We start from the raw sequence: 19,228 nt of genomic DNA, 5'->3' as shown, positions 1-19,228 counted from the left end.
CTTTGTCTTCTTACAGAAAATATGCTGGTATAAATTTCTTATTTTTAAAAAATAGTGGGACAAAAAATAACTAAATTACCCCATATTTATAAAATATGGATCACTTCCTTCCTATAAAAATTTAAGATCAGATCTCCATAATGAAAGAAAGAAAAATATATTAATGCACATCAATTCTGCATTGGTTTCTTATTATCACATTAAAGAGAAAATCTGAGGATATAAGTTATGACTTAATTTTGATTTTGATTGCATACTGCTACCTAATGTACATAAAACAACCATCACAGAACAAAACAGATACACCCAACAGCTGGCTGCATTTAAATGATTTTAAAATAAGTGCTTATAAAAAGTCAATTTTTGGTGTTTTGCTGCTTAGGAATGAAACAAATCACAGATATGTTGTCATGTTGGTTTTCTCTGACAGGACTGGGAATTTCCACATTTCATGGGAGACGTTGATGTAAATCTTCCTGGTTTGCATACTCCTCATATGCAGTTCAAGATTCCTTTCTTCCAGAAGATCTTCAAGGAGGAATATCATATTCACATAACAGGTAAAATTTCGAACATGATTTGATTGTCTCCTGGTTAGAGTCATGCTGGCTGCTTTAAAAATGAAAATGGTAACAGTTTAGAAGCATCTGGCAATATAGTTTAGTTTTACTCACTTAGCAGTGCAAGGTGGTTCCGGATCAGTGGGGGGCTCTGGACCATCATTCTGGACTTAAGTTCCTGGTGCTTTAACAATTTCAGCTTCAGCATCCAGAGGGCAAATGGGAATAAAGAGAATGGGGGAAATGACTGAGAGAATTTGTCTGTTTCTTAGCCACCTGGCCTGGAAATAGAACATGTCACCTCCACTCACATTCCATGAGGAGTACCTAGTGAGATAGCCCCACACAGAGTCAAGGAGAACAGAGAGACATGCTCTGCCATTGAGTAGCCATGTGGTATCAGGTCTTGTATTCTAGCCTAGGAATATCACTAGCTGTCTCTGCCACACTCCATAGGCCACTCTGCCTGGGTTTTGCTCATTAGGTGGGTTTCTTTTTCACAACATACAGCTCAGTGTATTTTTTTAACATGAATACTCTTTGTGCTTTCTTCTTCATTTGCTGCTGAGATTAAAACAATGGTATCCTACAGCTCCAGTCAGACCACGTGCCTTTAGGGAGTTCAGGCCACTTCTCATCTGATTGAGTGAAACTTAAACTGCTGTGGCAAGGTTCCATGTTTGCCTCAAGTCATTCTCTTGTGGATGCTTAGATTATTCCATTTTCAAATGTGTCCTGCTCTTGAAATGGCTTGAATATGATTTATTATAATATTCTTTCATGACATCTCAGTCATTCTCATCTAAACAAGTCTTCTTGGAGTTATGTTTTATAATTCTTTTTTTTTTAGCAAGAATCAGTAAGCTACATAATCAAATAAAGAATGGCATTAGTTCTCAAGCTGTTCAAATGCGGGTAGTGAACGTGTGTGTTTTAAGGACAATGGCCTAGGATCCTACACCTGCTATAATAAAAACTGCCAAAGAAATCTGTGCTTACACGACCGTCTGTGCTGCTGAATAAAAATAGCCTGAGCGCAGAGAACGTGAACATCTGAGTGCTGCAAAAAAACCTTTGCTTCCCAACTTGAAGGCTGTTTTTTGCTTTGAGCATGAGGCGACCTTCCTAAATTGGAGAATGAGCTCATGAATAGGGAAGATACAGCAGGTTTCTTTTCCTATTCAAAATGAATGAGGCCCATCTATTAAATTTGCTGGGTAAATCAATCAATTTGAGTTCAGGTCACATAGTGTGGTTTCAGAGTCCCCACTTAATCTCTGCAGCACAACTGCCCTCTCAGACTTCTAAAACAGCTATCACACACGTGGTATCATCATATCCCTTTGGGTGGGCTTTTGCCAGAACCATCTGTTCTTACTATCAGCTCTTGTCTCAGACCATCATGGCACTAATATTGTCTCTGACTATCAGAAGGCTTTTCAAAAATATCCTATTTGAGTGCAGAACATCAAGTTTAAAAAAAGGAGAGGAGAGGTGGGGAGGGAGGCTCATAGAGTCCATTGGCCGGAAAGGAAAATAAAACTGTTAAAAATATTTAATTCAGGGCTCTTATATGTAGCTTTGTCATATATGCTGTCATTTATAGACAGGGGTAGGGGCAGGTTTTGTGGTGCCCAAAGCTTACATAATTCAGCATGTTCTACTTAAGAACGCATGTGTGTGTGCCAAGTCACTTCAGTTGGGTCTGACTCTTTGTGACCCTATGGACTGTAGCTCACCAGGCTCCTCTGTCCATGGAATTCTCCAGGCTGGAATAGTGGAGTGAGTTGCCTTGTCCTCCTCCAGGGGATCTTCTCAACCCAGGGAAACTGAAGAAAATCAGAACGTTCCCCCTTTTGTTTTGTCTTTGTTGTTCTCTTTGTTCTGTGAATTGACTGAAGAGGTTGCTGAAGCCATTCTGCAGTACCACCCATCTGCCCTGAAAGGCCTTTGACTTTACTTGATATTGTAAAATAGTTGTTTCTGGGCAAACCCAGGTAAAATCTCTAAAACATAGTGCACTGTGTTGTATTTTAACATGCTCAATAGTTAGTAGCCCACAAACTTCCAAGAGAATCACAAATGCTAGCTTGATAGTTTCCTCCAAGTTCTGCTTCTTTTTGTAGGTAGACCTTAATGCTTTCCTGGTCAGTAAATATAGAATCACCCCTGGGATCATTAAGCATGAAACACGCTCTGTCAATAGTTCTGAAACTTTAGTTTGTATGGGAATCACCTGGAGAGCTTGTGTAAATGATCCATCAGCCACACACCCAGAGTCAGATGCCTCAGGTATGAGGTGGAGCCCAGAATCCGCCATTCTCTGGAGCACCACCAGTGATGCCTATGCAGGTAGCCAGAGGATCATACTTTGAAAAATACAGCTACTGAGAAACATTTCCTGTAATCAGAGTTCCTCTCATCTCAGCATTTATGTACTTTCTATAAGCCTTATCAAACAAAACCCAAGGGGCAGAATACACATTCAATAGAAATGGGGTAGGGACATCCTTGGTGGTCCAGTGGTTAAGACTCTGCCTTGCAATGCAGAGGATCTGGGTTCGATCCCTGGTGGGAGAACTAGGATCCCACATGGAGTGCAACTCAGCCCATGTGCCACAACTACTGAGCCATCCCATGTACCACAACTAGAGACTCTGTGCGGGGCCAACGAAAGATCCTGCCAGACACAACGAAGATCCTGCATGCCCCAACTAAGACCTGATGCAGCCAAATAAATAAATAAAATTTTTAAATGGGGTAGTCAGGAAGAAAGGCATATCTGAGAGGAGGTAGAAAGTTCAGAGCTGGGGCCAAATCAGAGGAGGTCCCAAAGCAGAGCATGACTGGAGAAAGGTCCAGAAGAAGCTGGAGACAGGGCTAGAAAAGGATCCTACAGACTGTCAGACAGCTCTGTCTAATGCTTTCTCTGTGTTTGTTCTGCACCAGAAGAGCCTAGACAGGGATGGCTGGGATTCTTCCAGGATCAAGGATGGCTTGATGGTCTCAATTATCATTTCTCTGTGATCTGGAAAAGATGTTCTGTGCATGCTGAGGCAATGGAATGTAAAGATTTGGTGTGTAGATTCCAGCCCTGCTACTAACTGGTGGCAGGGCCCTTGTCAAGCTCTTTAACCTCTTAGAGGTTCAGTATTTTCATCTGTTAAATGGGGACAGTGATGATACTTATCCCATAGGATTGCAGTGAGGATGAAATTAATTAATATGTACAAGGTACTTAAAGCATTGCCTGCCGTGAAGCAAGCACTTAGTAAGTTCTCACTGTTTTTACCTAAAGCTTTTCCTTTTATCCATTCAGAATCTGCTTTCCCTATAATTCAAAAAATACTAAGTAGCCTGAGAGAGAGCTCTCTGATTATTTATCAACTATTCTGAGTTCTTTCCTGTTACATAAATAGCAGTTATGTTCTGAGTCCTCGAGAAAGACAAAGCTAGGAATGAAAAAAAAAAAAAAAAATCTCTCTCCCAATGAAATGCTCTATATGTAGAGGGTTATCTGACACTAATGAGTTCCCATTGACATTTTAAAAGCCTTTAGGATTTGAGTATTTTTTAATCCTGATTCCTAGCTAGTTTTATTTATGCATGTCAGAAATAACTTGAATTGTTGCATCTGTTTAGCTCATCTGGATCCCCCCCGACAGATGGTTTGCTGCAGTATGTATGAGCTTTCATTTTATAAGCTGAGCTACAGCTTATAAAAATAAATCATCTGTTTTCCAAGGGTGTGTTAAAATATTTTTTTCTGGGAATTTTGACTTCAGTAATAAAGGGGATAAATGGTTAGTGATTTGGTCACACTGGTGCTTTTAGCTCAAGTCCACTGTTCATTCTCCTAAAAGTAAATGCTAAATACAACCGTATAATTATCTCTTTCGCCATCTTCCCTTTTACCTATAAGATGAGTGCAAAGATGGATTCAAAATATGATGTACTAAGTCTCTGGAGGCCAGAGAGGAATGGCCTCTCAATTCAGACTCTGAAGCTCCCCAAGTCCTATTAATGCGGATCCCGTTGGAAGCTCTGCCATCTGTCATCCCAGTCAGACAAAAGAAGTGTCCCATTGGTGGCCATCATCTGAGTAAATTAGGAGAGGGTTGGGGGAAAGGCCAGAAGGAAGGCCCGTGCATCTGTGAGGAGAGAATTCACACTACTGGCATGACGATGCCCATGGGAACCTTTCGGCAAAAATGGAAAATGTAGCAGTGAACAAGCCTCCCTAGGTCGGTGTTCTATTTCAGTTTCCTGAGCAGAGCGAGGGCACAGGTGCTTCACAATGGTGAAACTGTGGAAAAGAATGCATGAAAATAATGTCCTTCGTCTTATTTCCATAGGTGCATGATTTTTGGCAAATGAGGTCCCAAGGATTGTTTTTTAAGGAGCTCTCCTGTGTCAATCAGATCATGGAAAGTGCTGGCGAGGGCAGGCCAGTGGTGCATCCAGCAGAATATTCTGTCTGGCAAAATTAGCAAGGGACTTGTTATAGGGAAATGCAATGCATCTTCTTCACCATGACAGTCCCCAATGATCATGAATTTATCCAAAGCATACAAGGATCTCTTGCTATTCTATTAGTTATGAATTTTTCTGAACCTTTCCTGCAGCAATTTCCATTTCCAACACATTTGTGAAGCTCTAGCATTAACTGTTTACTTCTACCTAAAGCAACAATTTCTTTTATTTGTCCCAAACTCATTTTCTTCAAGGCCATGGTTGCTCTGCCCATAGCCTGTCAGCCCTTGCTGCCCCTAAGCTGGTCTGTTCTGTCCAGAATGAGGTGTCCTGGGTTTATTTATGCATAGATGAGGGTTTTTATAGTAAAACTCAAATGCTTTTCAGATATTTCTCTTTATAGCCAGAAGAAAGACTTGAAATATATAACTAGTCATATTCTTTGAGACATAAATAGTTTGTTTTTTCCCAATTTTCCAGACTTTATCTGATTTTAGCAGTATCTTAGAATTCACCAGATCATTGTGACAACGGCATTTGATTTGAAAGTCTAGAACTTCATTCCTTGAAATTTTTCTGGACATAGTATTTCAGACTTTACTTATTGATTAATGGACACTTTCTGATTTAACATGTGTCTAAAACTAAACGAGGATCTAGGGAATACAGAAATGAGCATAGCACAGTTCCCAGTCTCAAGAAAGAGTGTGATGGTAATTGAATTCAGTACAACGTCACATCCTTTTCTTGTGCTTTTCATCATCACAAGTTTCTACCTCTATTCATCATATTGGATTATGTCCTAAAGGAGTAGTCTCCTACTTAAGAAAGTAACAATGACAAAAGAGGCATTTTGAGAAGCTATATTCATTTGCTTTTAAGTCTTGAGATAATTTACTAACTCAGTTCTTATTAGTTCATAAACTTTTTAGTAAGTATCTTCGATTGGCTCAACCGTCTCCTCATGACCCAAGCATTTAATGTGGTTTCTGGATATTCTTAAATTACCTGGTTGCAAGGGGGGTGTGGGGGTGGGTGGGGCCAGTGCTTAAAGAGCCGCTAACTCAGAGTGCCCTGTTTACACTGATCAGGTCTGGAATGAGAGGATATTGAACGTGGCCAGGAAACTATTACAGCACACTGTTATTTATTTAATTATACAAACTTCATCTTCTTCAAGGTCAGGGTTTCCTGTGATCACATAATGGATGCTGGTGACTTTGTAGAGCGTGACCACTGGGCATAGAGTCCGCCCAAATGGTGACCCCACTTGCTATAGAGGTGCTAACAGCAGAGCTCAACCTCAACACTAACTGGCAACCCTACTGAGTAAAAGATTTTTTTTTAATATTATAATTGCATATTTGAATTATGAAAGGTTCATTATAGGTGGAAATATCAGCACATATAGTATTTTTCCTTAGTTGAAAGAAATAACACTTTTCCCCAAACTCTTGTCATTTCCTATGCTAAAATGCGGCTGATATTTAATGAAGAATTCTTTTAAAATTAACTAGCCCGGGATTCTCTAAGCTCCCACAAAGTAAGATGATAAAATTACCATCATAATATCATTTTTGCCAATCAGTAAGATTCATTACAAGCACACAACACAGGAAAGAGGCAATCCCACAACACCATGCAGGGATTTCTCATTAAAGGAGACAGTGAGGTATTTCGAGGAGATAAATAGAAATAATGTATGGATTCTTACCCTTCCTCCTTGCTGATTTACATTATGCTGTGTAGTTGAAACAACAGGGGGAAATGCAAAAACTCTCATACAATTAATGCCAAAATACCAAACCTCTTGTTATGGTTGGTTGACTGTACATTCACAACAACACACATGAAAAAATGGCAATAGAAGCACTGTTAGTCTTCTTCTTTTTCTGTGTCTTACACCTTTTCATGTGAGTCATTTCAGAGACTCAAATTTATTTTTTATGGTAAACAGCATTTCTGAGAATATACAATCATTTTTTTTTAAGGAAAGCTTTCTCCATCTGAAAAATGTATATTGCATCTTTTTTGCTCTAATGGTGAGATTTCCACTCCATCATAAAACATTAAGGTTTAGGCGGTGTTTATTTCATAGACTCATCAAGGAGACTTTTAGGACTAGGAAGAAATCTTAAGGGTTATATAACTCAACTCCTTCACTTCATAGACAAGTACACTAAGTTGAGCTGTCCCACTTAATTTTGCTTTCTAGTTTGCTGCATCTCATTAAAGTAATTTTTTAAAGAGGAGAGAGTATTATGAAGGTAACAAAACAGTGTGTCGGAAAATGGAAAAAAGGACTCTAGAGAAAGATGGACATCCTTCCTCTGTACCGATGGATAAATGGAGCAGGAGTTATGTCAGGTGGGCAGGATGCAAAAAGTAAGAAGAGCCGTTTCTTCTCTATTTTCAGCAGTTGCATTTTCAACTGAGCAACTACAGCAGTGGGGGAAGGGCGAGGCTGCCTTCACAGAAGCAGAAAAGGAAATAAATCAATAGGAATCCTGCCTCATCTAATGCTCTCCCCTCCACACTTCCCCACCCCCACGTGGTCTCTCGGCTGTGGAAATGGAGTGGGGGTATGGGGAGAATCTGTACCCTGTTATTTAGCTTCACATTTTGTGTGCGTTTCTCTGGACTAATACTACTGCAAGCTGTAGGCAAATTATCAATTGCTAGGGATTTTTAACATGTTAAATATGCTGATTCACAATGCATTTTCACATTTAGATTCACACTGGGGCCTCTTGGGTAATTAGTTCAGTGAAAGTAAAAGTGTTAGTCACTCAATCCTGTCTGACTGTAGCCCGCCAGGCCCCTCTGTCCATTGAATTCTCCAGGCAAGAATACTGTAGTGGGTTGCCATTTCCTCCTCCAGAGGATCTTCCTACCCATGGATTGAACCCATGCCTTCCACATTGCAGGTAGATTCTTTACCACCTGAGACAGCATGGAGCCCAATTGGTCCAGTGATATCTACCTATTAATGTCACTGCTCAGTAATTCATTCTGTTTTATCCAAACTGAAACATTGAGAATATATCTTTGTTAGAAACCATTAACATGCTCTTCTCTCTATTTAGATTGTATATTAACTGGATTGAAGAAGCAGAAAGAAGAAATTGTAGAAATAATACTACCCTACATTTTGGGCAAACAGTATATTTCAGAGAACTCTCAAACACCCCTTCTCATTGTGCTTGCATGCATGCTAAGTCGCTTCAGTCGTGTCCAACCCTGTGTGACCCAATGGACTGTAGCCTACCAGGCTCCTCTGTCCATGGGCTTCTCCAGGCAAAAATACTGGAGTGGGTTTCCATGCCCTCCTCCAGGGGATCTTCCTGATCCAGGGTTTGAACTGGCGTCTCTTACATCTCTTGAATTGGTAGGCAGGTTCATTACCATTAGCATCACCTCGCAGGTCCACAACTTTTCATTATATCCTGTGAAATGAAAATATCTCCTGCCATATTAATAAACAAGAAATGTCACAATCATCACCAATATCTGGCCTCCAAATGTGAATGAGGACTCCCAAAACTGAGATCCAGCAGATGCTGCCACCCCCACAGAGATTGCTTAGGGGCTGGGGGAATGCAAGAAGCAAGGTGAACAAGGAAACAAGATTGGCCCCAGACAGCTGAAGTGCATATGAAAGGAGTGAACACAGTGAGCCCAGAGGCTTATATCTTCCTGTACATACAATGCTAAATTCCTTAACTTGACACATGATCTTTGAGGTTCAAACTGCCTGCTCCCTTTATTGCAAACTTCCTGACTTCCCCTTCTGCCTCCTTTGAGCAGTTTTCTCAGAACTACTTCCCAGATTTGGAGTCTTAAACCTTCCCTCCAAATAAAACAGCTCTCTACTTTCAGGTTGTGACTGTGTTTTTTAGTTGACAATCATGATGATCCTTTGAGGTGGTTTGATGAGTGTCTGAGTAACCTGTATGCAGGTCAAGAAGTAAAAGTTAAAACCGGACATGGAACAAGAGACGGGTTCAAAATTGGGAAAGGCGTATGTCAAGGCTGTATACTATACCCTGCTTATTTAACTTCTATGCAGAGTACATCATGTGAAATGCTGGGCTAGATGAAGCTTGTAATCAAGATTTCCAGGAGAAATATCAATAACCTCAGATATGCAGATAACACCACCCTAATGGCAGAAATGGAGAAGGCAATGGCACCCCACTCCAGTACTCTTGCCTGGAAAATCCCATGGATGGAGGAGCCTGGTAGGCTGCAGTCCATGGGGTCCCTAAGAGTCGGATATGACTGAATAACTTCACTTTCACTTTTCACTTTCATGCAGTGGAGAAGGAAATGGCAACCCACTCCAGTGTTCTTGCCTGGAGAATCCCAGGGATGGGGGAGCCTGGTGCACTGCCGTCTATGGGGTCGCACAGAGTCGGACACGACTGAAGTGACTTAGCAGCAGCAGCAATGGCAGAAAGTGAAGAGGAACTAAAGAGCCTCTTGATGAAGGTGAAAGAAGAGAGTGAGAAAGCTGGCTTAAAACTCAGCATTCAAAAAACTAAGATCATGGTATCCAGTCCCATCACTTCATGGCAAATAGATGGGGAAATAATGGCAACAGTGAGAGATTTTATTTTCTTGGGCTCCAAAATCACTGCAGATGGTGACTGCAGCCATGAAATTAAAAGACACTTGCTCCTTGGAAGAAAAGCTATGACCAACCTAGACAGCATTATAAAAAGCAGAGACATCACTTTGCCAACAAAGGTCCAGATAATTGAAGCTATGGTTTTTCCAGTAGTCATGTCCATAAAGAAGGCTGAGCACCGAAGAATTGATGCTTTTGAACTATGGTACTGGAGAAGACTCTTGAGAGTCCCTTGGACAGTAAAGAGATCCAACCAGTCAATCCTAAAGGAAATCCACCTTGAATATTCATTGGAAAGACTGATGTTGAAGCTGAAGCTCCAGTATTTTTGCCACCTGATGTGAAGAGTTGATTCATTGGAAAATACCCTGATGCTGGAAAGATTGAGGGCAGGAGAAGGGGATGACAGAGGAGGGGTTGGGTGGCATCACTGACTCAATGGACATGAATTTGAGCAAACTTAGGGAAATAGTGAAGGACAGGGAAGCCTGGCATGCCACAGTACATGGGGTCACAAAGAGCTGGACATAACCGAGTAACTGAACAACAACGCTGATGGTATTCTCCATTTCACAGCACAAAAAATTGAATTTACATGGTTAACAAATAGAAGGGCTTGGGGGAAGAGGATAGAATCATAGAACTGGAAGGCATCTATTTCTGTTAACTCAATTTGAAACTAAAATCGTTGAGATCTGGAGAGGTTAAACACATTACCCAAATTGTACTGAGTATTTGATCTCCATCTGCTGATGTCCAGGCTGCAGTTTTTGTCACTATGATTCCCCTCTCACAAATCAGTAAAGATGTGTTAGAGCAGAGTAATGGTATCCATGTCAGGCAACACATTTTTAACTGGTGTCTCCTTCCTCTTGTCTTTTCTCTCTCTCTCTCTCTCTCTCTTTTTTTTTTTTTTCTCTTGTCTTAATATATGGACACCAGGTCACTTGAGAAGTGACATAACATGATTTTTTAATGTGAATGTTTAGTGGTCAGGCTGACCCAGCACCATTCAACTTGGGTAGAGAAAATAATTTGAAAGTATGAAAAAAAGCTCTTTCTATCTGCAGGGTTCCTTCAGTTTGATCACTGTAAATTCACTACCACTTTTTTCCCCTGATTTTATTTATTTTTTCCTTTTACTGTTATTCACTGAGCATCTTCTAGCCACCAGAAAAGCACCCTTCTCTATGCTCCATGAGCATTCCTCCTTTTCCTTTCTGATTCTGTGGTGCTGCTTATGTTCAATTTCTGACATCATTACCCTAGAAACAGAAACCCCATATGGGAGACTGCTCTGTTCATGAGTTGATAAATGTGATCTAAACAGGGTTTTTCCAAGGAGACTTTGTGAGCTCAGATGGTAGAGAATTTACCTGCAGTGTAGGAGACCCGGGTTTGCTCCCTTGGTCAGGAAGATCCCCCAAGAAGGGAATACCTCCTCCAGTATTCTTGCCAGGAGAATTCCGTGGACAGAGGAGCCTGTTGAGCTACAATCCAAAGGGTTGGAAAGATTCAGGCATGACTGAGAAATTAGTACTTTCACTTTTTTCACTTTGTGAGTCAAAAAGTTGATGGTCAGTCCTATAAGTTCAAGGACCTCTTCCCCTCCCCATAGCTTCATAACCCATGTCGTTTACAAAAGGAGAATAAGTATGGATCTCCTACAACAGAGAAGGAGCCAAAACCCCTCTCCTAACTGCTTCAATCACGAAAGCTACAAACTTAGTGCCTCTATGATACTGAATGAGAATCCCTGAACTTTTCATATCACCTGTCTCTCATTTTGCTGTGCCTTCTTTTCCTACAACAGTCTCCATTCTTTCCCTTCTCTCTGCCCCGTCTCTTCCACATTAGCTGATCTTTTTCTGTACATTATTCTATCTGCAGCATAATAAAAACATATACTAAAAGAAACATAATATTTTCCAAACTGTTCCCTGTCCTCCTTTTCTTTCTTGACCACATGAATTGCTACTTCCTTCAAAATCCTTTCTGCAGAATTAGCACTCAGTTTTTAGTCCATTTTCTCAATGTCTTCAGCTTTATGGTTTGTATCACTCCTTCGGCACCTCTTAGATGTGGCCTCTTATTATTATTATTTATCTGTTGATGTCTCTGTTCTGTTTTTCCCGTAAGATGGTAAGTTCCTTCCTTGAAGGCAGTAATATATGCCCTCAGGATCTACTAAGGTATCCTCCACAGAGTCTATTATGAATACAATAAATATCTGGCAATGATGCCTGCCTTTGAATTTGGTGGAATTTCTCTGGCTTGAGCTTTCTTGATTTATTTTAGGGTTGATGCTGTTTTCATTTTGAAGATACAAGAGGGCAGGACTGGCTTGAACTTAACAGTACGAGGTGTTATAAGCATCTTTTCATATCTGGAGATGTTTCCAGCATCCCCACTTTAATTTATAGTTTGGGTGTGCCAAACTAATCATTCAGGCAAGAATTTTCATTACAAATATTATAAACCCTGTATAGTGAATGATTTTAGGACAGGCAGTTATAATCTCCCTTCCTGTGGTTTAAATAAATTCTCTTCATAGAGAAGTTGTACCTTTCCATGCAAATGAAGACATTATCATGACTTAGGCAAGGCTTTGATGATAATATTAGTGACAATTACTGAGTTCTATTTATATAGCAAACATTGTGCTTAGTATATAATAATCTCATGAAATGTTAACCACTTTAATAAGTACTGTTATTTTATGCTTGTAAAGAAATTGGAGTTTGGAGAATTTAAGCAACTAACTCAAGTTAATGTAGCTAATAGGTTTTGGAATCCAGACGAGGATTTGGGAAAGCCCTCGTATTTGCACATTATAGGAGCTTGAAAATGTGTAATGATGATAAAATATTTTCCTAACCTCCTTTCCTTACCCAAGGTCATATTTAAGCTATGTGTTCTATTGAAGTATGTATTACAAAATACGTGTTTACCAGTTTTAGTTTAAGACATTTTCCCAAGATCCTAGTTGTCATGTGAGGGCAGTAACTTAATAATGTTAAATATCATTATTTTTAAATACAAAATAATTTTGACATTATATATAATAACTAAAGCTTTTAGAATCTGTAAATATATCACATTATTTGCTATAGCAAAACTATGAAGTGTTACTAAGCTAACACTTCATACTGTAAAATTTGTAACGAATTATAATAAAAATTATAATGGAATATAGTATCCCTTCAAAGTTTTTCCACATTATTTCCATTTAAAGATGCAAAGATTTCACTAGATAATATGTCTCTAAATAATATCTTATTTATATAGGACTTTTAAATCCTACAAAGAAGTCATAGTGATTATAGTCTCTCCAAATCATATCTTCTAAAGCTTTGGTTATATTTATATGTCTGATGAATGGATTCTGTTCAATGAGAATTTGATGTTTTTAAAGTCTTGAAATGAATGCTCAAGGATTATTGATCTGAACCACATCGACTAATAGTTTAATCGACAGGTCACCAACAAACAGCAATGTGAATTCAATTGATGCACTGTTGTGCTTATGTTGCAAGACGATTTATTTCTTTCCCAGACATAATTATAAAACCATAAGAGATATTCAGTCATATGTTGGACTTTTCTAAGAATTTTATTAGAACTTGTTTTTAAACCTTAATTGAAATGTTCTGGAGAATAACCTACATGAAACCCAATTAGAGTATAGTGGTGGTGCCTTAAAAGCCAGGAGACTTTGTCTAGTTAGTATAAATACCATAAATTACTGGCTCTGGGATCAAGAGTTACATTTTCACATGCTTAACATCCATTTAGTAAATTCCTTTGCCAACTGACTTAATGGCAGTATAGTACCCTCAAAAAATTGTTAACGGGTCTAAAACATTAACAGTTCATGCTATAATACCATTATTTCCATTTTATAGGAGAAAACCCCTATTGCAGTTTTATCAGTCTTTGACTAATACACAGTATTTCTTTTTTAATGCAGGTAAATGGTTTAACTATGGAATTATCTTTCTCGTCTTGATTTTGGATCTTAATATGTGGAAGAATCAGATATTTTATAAGCCTCATGAATATGGACAGTATATTGGCCCAGGACAGAAGATATATACAGTCAAAGACTCAGAGAGTCTAAAGGATTTGAACAGAACCAAGCTATCCTGGGAATGGCGGTCCAACCACACCAACCCTCGGACTAATAAAACCTATGTTGAGGGAGACATGTTCCTCCACAGCAGGTTCATAGGGGCAAGCCTTGATGTCAAGTGTCTGGCTTTTGTTCCAAGTTTAATAGCTTTTGTGTGGTTTGGATTCTTCATTTGGTTCTTTGGACGGTTTTTGAAAAATGAGCAAGGCATGGAGAATCAAGACAAAACTTATACTCGCATGAGAAGAAAATCCCCCTCGGAACACAGCAAGGACATGGGAATCACAAGAGAAAACACCCAGGCCTCGGTGGAAGACCCACTGAATGACCCCGCCTTGGTGTGCATCAGGTCTGACTTCAATGAGATCGTCTACAAGTCTTCCCACCTAACATCGGAGAACTTGAGCTCGCACTTGAATGAATCAACCAGCACCACTGAGGGTGACGGAGATCCAACGACTTCTAAAAGTACACCGACGAACTAGATCCACTTTTGGGGAAAGCACAAAGAGCAACCTTGAGTGTAACTTTCAGAAGTTAGTCTTTCCTTTCGTAAATGTGAGGTTTACATAGCGTTAGGTAAAGAAATACAAATGATGCCACAACGGTGCTCAACATGCTTTTTCTAGGACTCATTGTTTTCTATTTGTATTATTATGATACCTGTGCCTACAGTATATCTAACAGTTCTCTAGAGATTGCTTTTCACAGTTGCACAAGCTATTTACTGACTTTACAGCCTACTAGATTAGCTGGTTACCCGCGTATCCAATGTTCAACCATAGTGGTGCCTTGAGACATTAAACTTTTTAACTGTACCAGAAATGAAGCGTGGAACAGTTCTCTAACCTACTTCACATGGGTTTGTGTTTTTTTTTTTTTTTTTTTTTGGTATACAGTTATTTTGATCTCCACTTGATGTCTGAGCAGGAAACAGATATAGCCAAGATGTGGTTCAGAAAGTATGTCTCGCTTTCTTATTCAGCAATGAAGTTGGTGACTTTGACAGCTGGACTGCAGAGAAGCATAGTGATTACCTTTGAATTTTTATTGGCTTCCTGCCAAATACAAATACAGATGCAGAATTCAGTAATAGGAGAACACTAATCCAGCATGGGTCACTACTTGTGAAATGTGACTTTCTCCAACCAGTAATTGCAATTAGATGATAATACGTAATTATGTTTTCCTAATTACAGATAAATTGCTACCTGATTAAAAATCCTGCCCTTCACCTTTGGGACCAAAGGTTGAGAGGCACAGTTAGGTAAACTCTGAAGTGTATTGGCATTTACACAAAGCCCTAGAAAACCAAGGAACTGAAGTTTTAATCATGTGAGGGTTGTGCAGGCTACCATCTACAATATTTGTACATCTTTCTGTAAATATGGCTCTGGACAGTGAAAATTGAAAAACGTATGCCAACCCTGAGCAAGGGAACACCTCTAAAAATCATGCCATGGAACTTTGTGAGGTAGAAAAGAAGATGCGCATGAAAAAGTCTGTTTATTGGCTTGTTTTGTGTGTGTGTGTTTGTGTTGTTTTCCTTTTTTTTAAGAACTAAACATCGCACATTAATAAATCAGAATTATACATCAGTAATTATGTGATCTAGTTTTTTGTTTATAATAGAAGGATCAATTGTATCTTAATTTAACAACAGCACCCCCCCCTCCTTTTTTTTTAACTCAAAGCCAGGCAAGCTAAGAAATGGGACAATCCCAACTTGGTTTTAATTTTGTTCCATAAATTGTGGTTACATGTTTCTTGAGGGGATTGAGGAAGATTCACTTTTAAGGCAGAATTATTTTCTTGTCACATACCAACATAGCTCTATTTTGTCTTTATGATTTTTTAAAACCTCTCTTGTTTTGATCTATCTGCTTTTAAGCTTGCTGTATGTTGAAATTAGCATGCATAATAGAACTATGCATTTATCTGTCACTTGAGAGTCAGCTTTAATAAACATCTTTCTACCATTGTTTGCTCAGCAATTGGAACCATGCCCCTGCTGTTTCTTTTACCTTTAATAGCATGCATGGGGTACTTAGGAACATAAATATCTCTGACACTAAAATTGCAGAGATCAAGCTCACCATGGTAACCCATTGCCCCTTCTGTGCAAAGGAACTTCCCACATTATCCCTGATATGTGGGGACATTGGCCATTACCAAATCTCCATAGCATGGGGCATTCAACTTTTGGCTCTGGGACAAGTAGATAATGCCACTTAAGACTATATTTTTATTTTTTTCTGAAAGTCATTGTCTTGTAGAATGAAGAAGGAATTGATTTAGAAAGTGGGTGTTATTATCTGTATGTAGTCCTTATTAAAATATTGAGGATCTTTACATGGCTCTTACAGAAGAAGGACTTCATGAAGGAATCTCGTCAGCAGAGATAAGATAAGAGATAAAGCAATCCATCAGCCTTGGAGCACTATGCTCAGGTGATGTAGGGGGTTTCCTGGGGAAACTGGATATCAGCTGATATGAAAATATGTCTTTAAAGTTTCCATGAATTTTAGTATCAAATGGAATAATTTCCAAGGATGACATTTTGATGGTCAAACAAGATTCAAGCCTTCAAAGGCTTCCAGTATTCAGTTGTATCGACCACTCTTGACCTTTTCACCAGCACATGGGTCTCCCTCCTTTTGCTACCTCTTTTGTTGTATTGTACATTCCATTTGCACCTATCCCAACTAAAGATCGGGAAATGAAATAAAATCAAAGTCAAAATCGCACCCAGCCATGCTTAGTCTCAGATCTGGACTTCTATGTCACTGGGTTATGACTCCACAGAGCTTTATGAATACCAAAACTTTTGGACTATCAAGGACACTTAAAAAATGTGTAGTAAATTCAGGAAATGCAGAGTTAAAAGACGAGGATTAAAAATTACTAACCAAAATTCTAAAGAAAGCATAACAAATGTGATGACTTAATTGCTGTGATGCTTAAGGACTATAAACAATTATATTTCTACTGTTCAGTAATTATAGTATTTCCTTCTGTGCAGTGTAGAAATTGTACTAATTTGACATAATTTTAGTATCCTATATCATAGAGTACTTCATTAGCAGTTTAAATGGAAAATTAAATAAACACTTGAATTTATGCCTTATAATCTATTCCTAGACATAAATCTTATCATCACATACCCATTTAAATCATATAACCACAGTCATTTATCTCATCTCCCCGTGGTGGCTCCTTATTGTGTTCACTTATCTTCTTGCACATCTAAGATCATCAGTGAATCCTATTAGAAATGTTAAGAATTATTTCTCCTTCATTTATTCTGAGTCCTCAGACACAAAATCCCCTGTCACCTTTATAGCATCAGATTTCACATGTAGTGTCCAGTAGCACTACCTGCTGACAAGAAAACAGAAAGTTGTTTAACACAGACACTCATATCTGAAAGTAAGAGTCGATAGCACTGTCATATCTCATGACTGCGCTCTACGAGCAATTCTGTTATACTCTTTGGCTGTCTTATGAGTCCCATGCATTCACGCTAAGTCTCTTCAGTCATGTCTGACTCTTTGCAACCCTATTGACTATAGCCCATCAGGCTCCTCTGTCCATGTGGATTCTCCAGGCAAGAACACTGGAGTGGGTTTCCTTGCCCTCCTCTAGGGGATCTTGCCAATCCAAGAACTGAACCCACATCTCCTGTGTATCCTGCTTTGCAAGAGAGTTCTTTACTGTTGAGCGACTGGGGAAGATAGTTTATGATGCCAACTGTATTACCTGACACTCAGCCAAAATCTCAGCACCCTACCATTTCTTACCACTTACTTGTCCTCACTGCAAACTGACACTTCACTCTTGGGTTATTATTGTTGTTCAGTCACTAAGTTGTTTCCAACTCTTTGCGACCCCATGGACTGTAGCCTGCCAGTCTCCTCTGTCCATGGGATTTCCCAGTCGAGAATACTGGTGTGGGTAGCTATTTCCTTCTCCAGGGGATGCATCCCAACCCAGAGATCAAACCTACATCTCCTGCACTGGCAGGCAGATTATTTACCTCTGAGCCCCCAGAGAAGCCCTCATTCTCGGGTGCTGCTGCTGCTAAGTCACTTCAGTCATGTCCAACTCTGTGCAACCCCATAGACAGCAGCCTACCAGGCTCCTCCGACCCTGGGATTCTCCAGGCAAGAACACTGGAGTGGGTGCCATTTCCTTCCCTAATGCATGAAAGTGAAAAGTGAAAGTGAAGTCACTCAGTCATGTCCAACTCTTCGCAACCCCATGGACTGCAGCCAACCAGGCCCCTCTGTCCATGGGATTTTCCAGGCAAGAGTACTTGAGTGGGGCGCCATTGCCTTCTCCCATTCTCGGGTATGCAACCCCAATCTGGGTATTGTGCTTTTATTGACTTTTCTCTCTCAGGTGGAGATGCGACTTTCTATGCTATCTGGCCTGATTTCCCCCAGCTTTGTTCTGCAGAACCAAACTCCATCCATGCTCTTCCATCTGCCTAACCTTCTCTTTCTGTTATAAATATCCATGTCATTTTCCAATTATCTTCAACAAGAGTGACTTGTAAGCCACAAATGCTACATCTCAACTTCTTTTTTTTTTTTTTGACTTTCTTTTTTTTTTTTACAGTTTATTTTTTTTAATTGTATTTTATTTTTAAACTTTACAATATTGTGTTAGTTTTGCCAAATATCAAAATGAATCCACCACAGGTATACATGTGTTCCCCATCCTGAACCCTCCTCCGTCCTCCCTCCCCATACCATCCCTCTGGGTCATCCCAGTGCACCAGCCCCAAGCATCCAGTATCATGCATCGAACCTGGACTGGCAACTCGTTTCATACATGATATTATACATGCTTCAATGCCATTCTCCCAAATCTTCCCACCCTCTGCCTCTCCCACAGAGTCCGTTCAATTATAGTACAGCCTGGTCCAGCCTGAACGGTAGAAGCCAAAGAGTCGGCCACGACTGAGCGACTTCACTTTCACTTTATCTGGCCTGATTTCCCCTAGCTTTGTTCTGCAGAACCAAACTCTATAATCTATTAACCCCTCTGCCCTTAGGAAGGAGAGAGCAATTGAATTAGTTTTGCAACAGATAAACTGGCACTTTTCTTCTTTATCCCTATTTTTATTTTTAAACATGTTTGTGTACATGCGGTTGTGATTAACGAGAACAAACATAGATAAGAAACCCAAGGTCAGGTGTATTTGGCTTGCTACCGTTCAGGCTGGACCAGGCTGTAGTATAATCAAACAATTAGAGAAGTTGAGATGTAGCATTTGTGGCTTACAAGTCATTCTTGTTGAAGATAATTGGAAAATGACATGGATATTTATAACAGAAAGAGAAGGTTAGGCAGATGGTAGAGCGTGGCTGGAAACGCAGCAAGGAAGTCTTGGAAACGAAAAATGGCAGTTTTAGTGCAAATGCGCCT

General features: G+C 39.6%; 1 protein-coding gene across 5 annotated transcripts in view; it reads left to right on the top strand.

Annotated features, from left to right (window-relative positions):
* Positions 1 to 15,397, top strand: part of TMEM117 (transmembrane protein 117) — a 610,272-nt gene extending 594,875 nt beyond the window's left edge. For 4 of the 5 annotated variants that reach the window (XM_015471033.3, XM_015471034.3, XM_059886705.1 and 1 more), the window contains 2 exons: positions 431 to 560; positions 13,634 to 15,397. In XM_015471033.3, coding sequence (XP_015326519.2) covers positions 431 to 560; positions 13,634 to 14,280 — 777 coding nt within the window. In that variant the 3' untranslated portion in view covers positions 14,281 to 15,397. 5 annotated transcript variants of the gene reach the window in all.
* Positions 15,398 to 19,228: the final 3,831 nt, after the last annotated feature.

The sequence above is a fragment of the Bos taurus genome, chromosome 5 (genome assembly GCF_002263795.3).
Source record: "Bos taurus isolate L1 Dominette 01449 registration number 42190680 breed Hereford chromosome 5, ARS-UCD2.0, whole genome shotgun sequence".
In the NCBI taxonomy this organism is placed as follows: domain Eukaryota; kingdom Metazoa; phylum Chordata; class Mammalia; order Artiodactyla; family Bovidae; genus Bos; species Bos taurus.
This window is presented reverse-complemented; position numbering and strand designations above follow the sequence as displayed.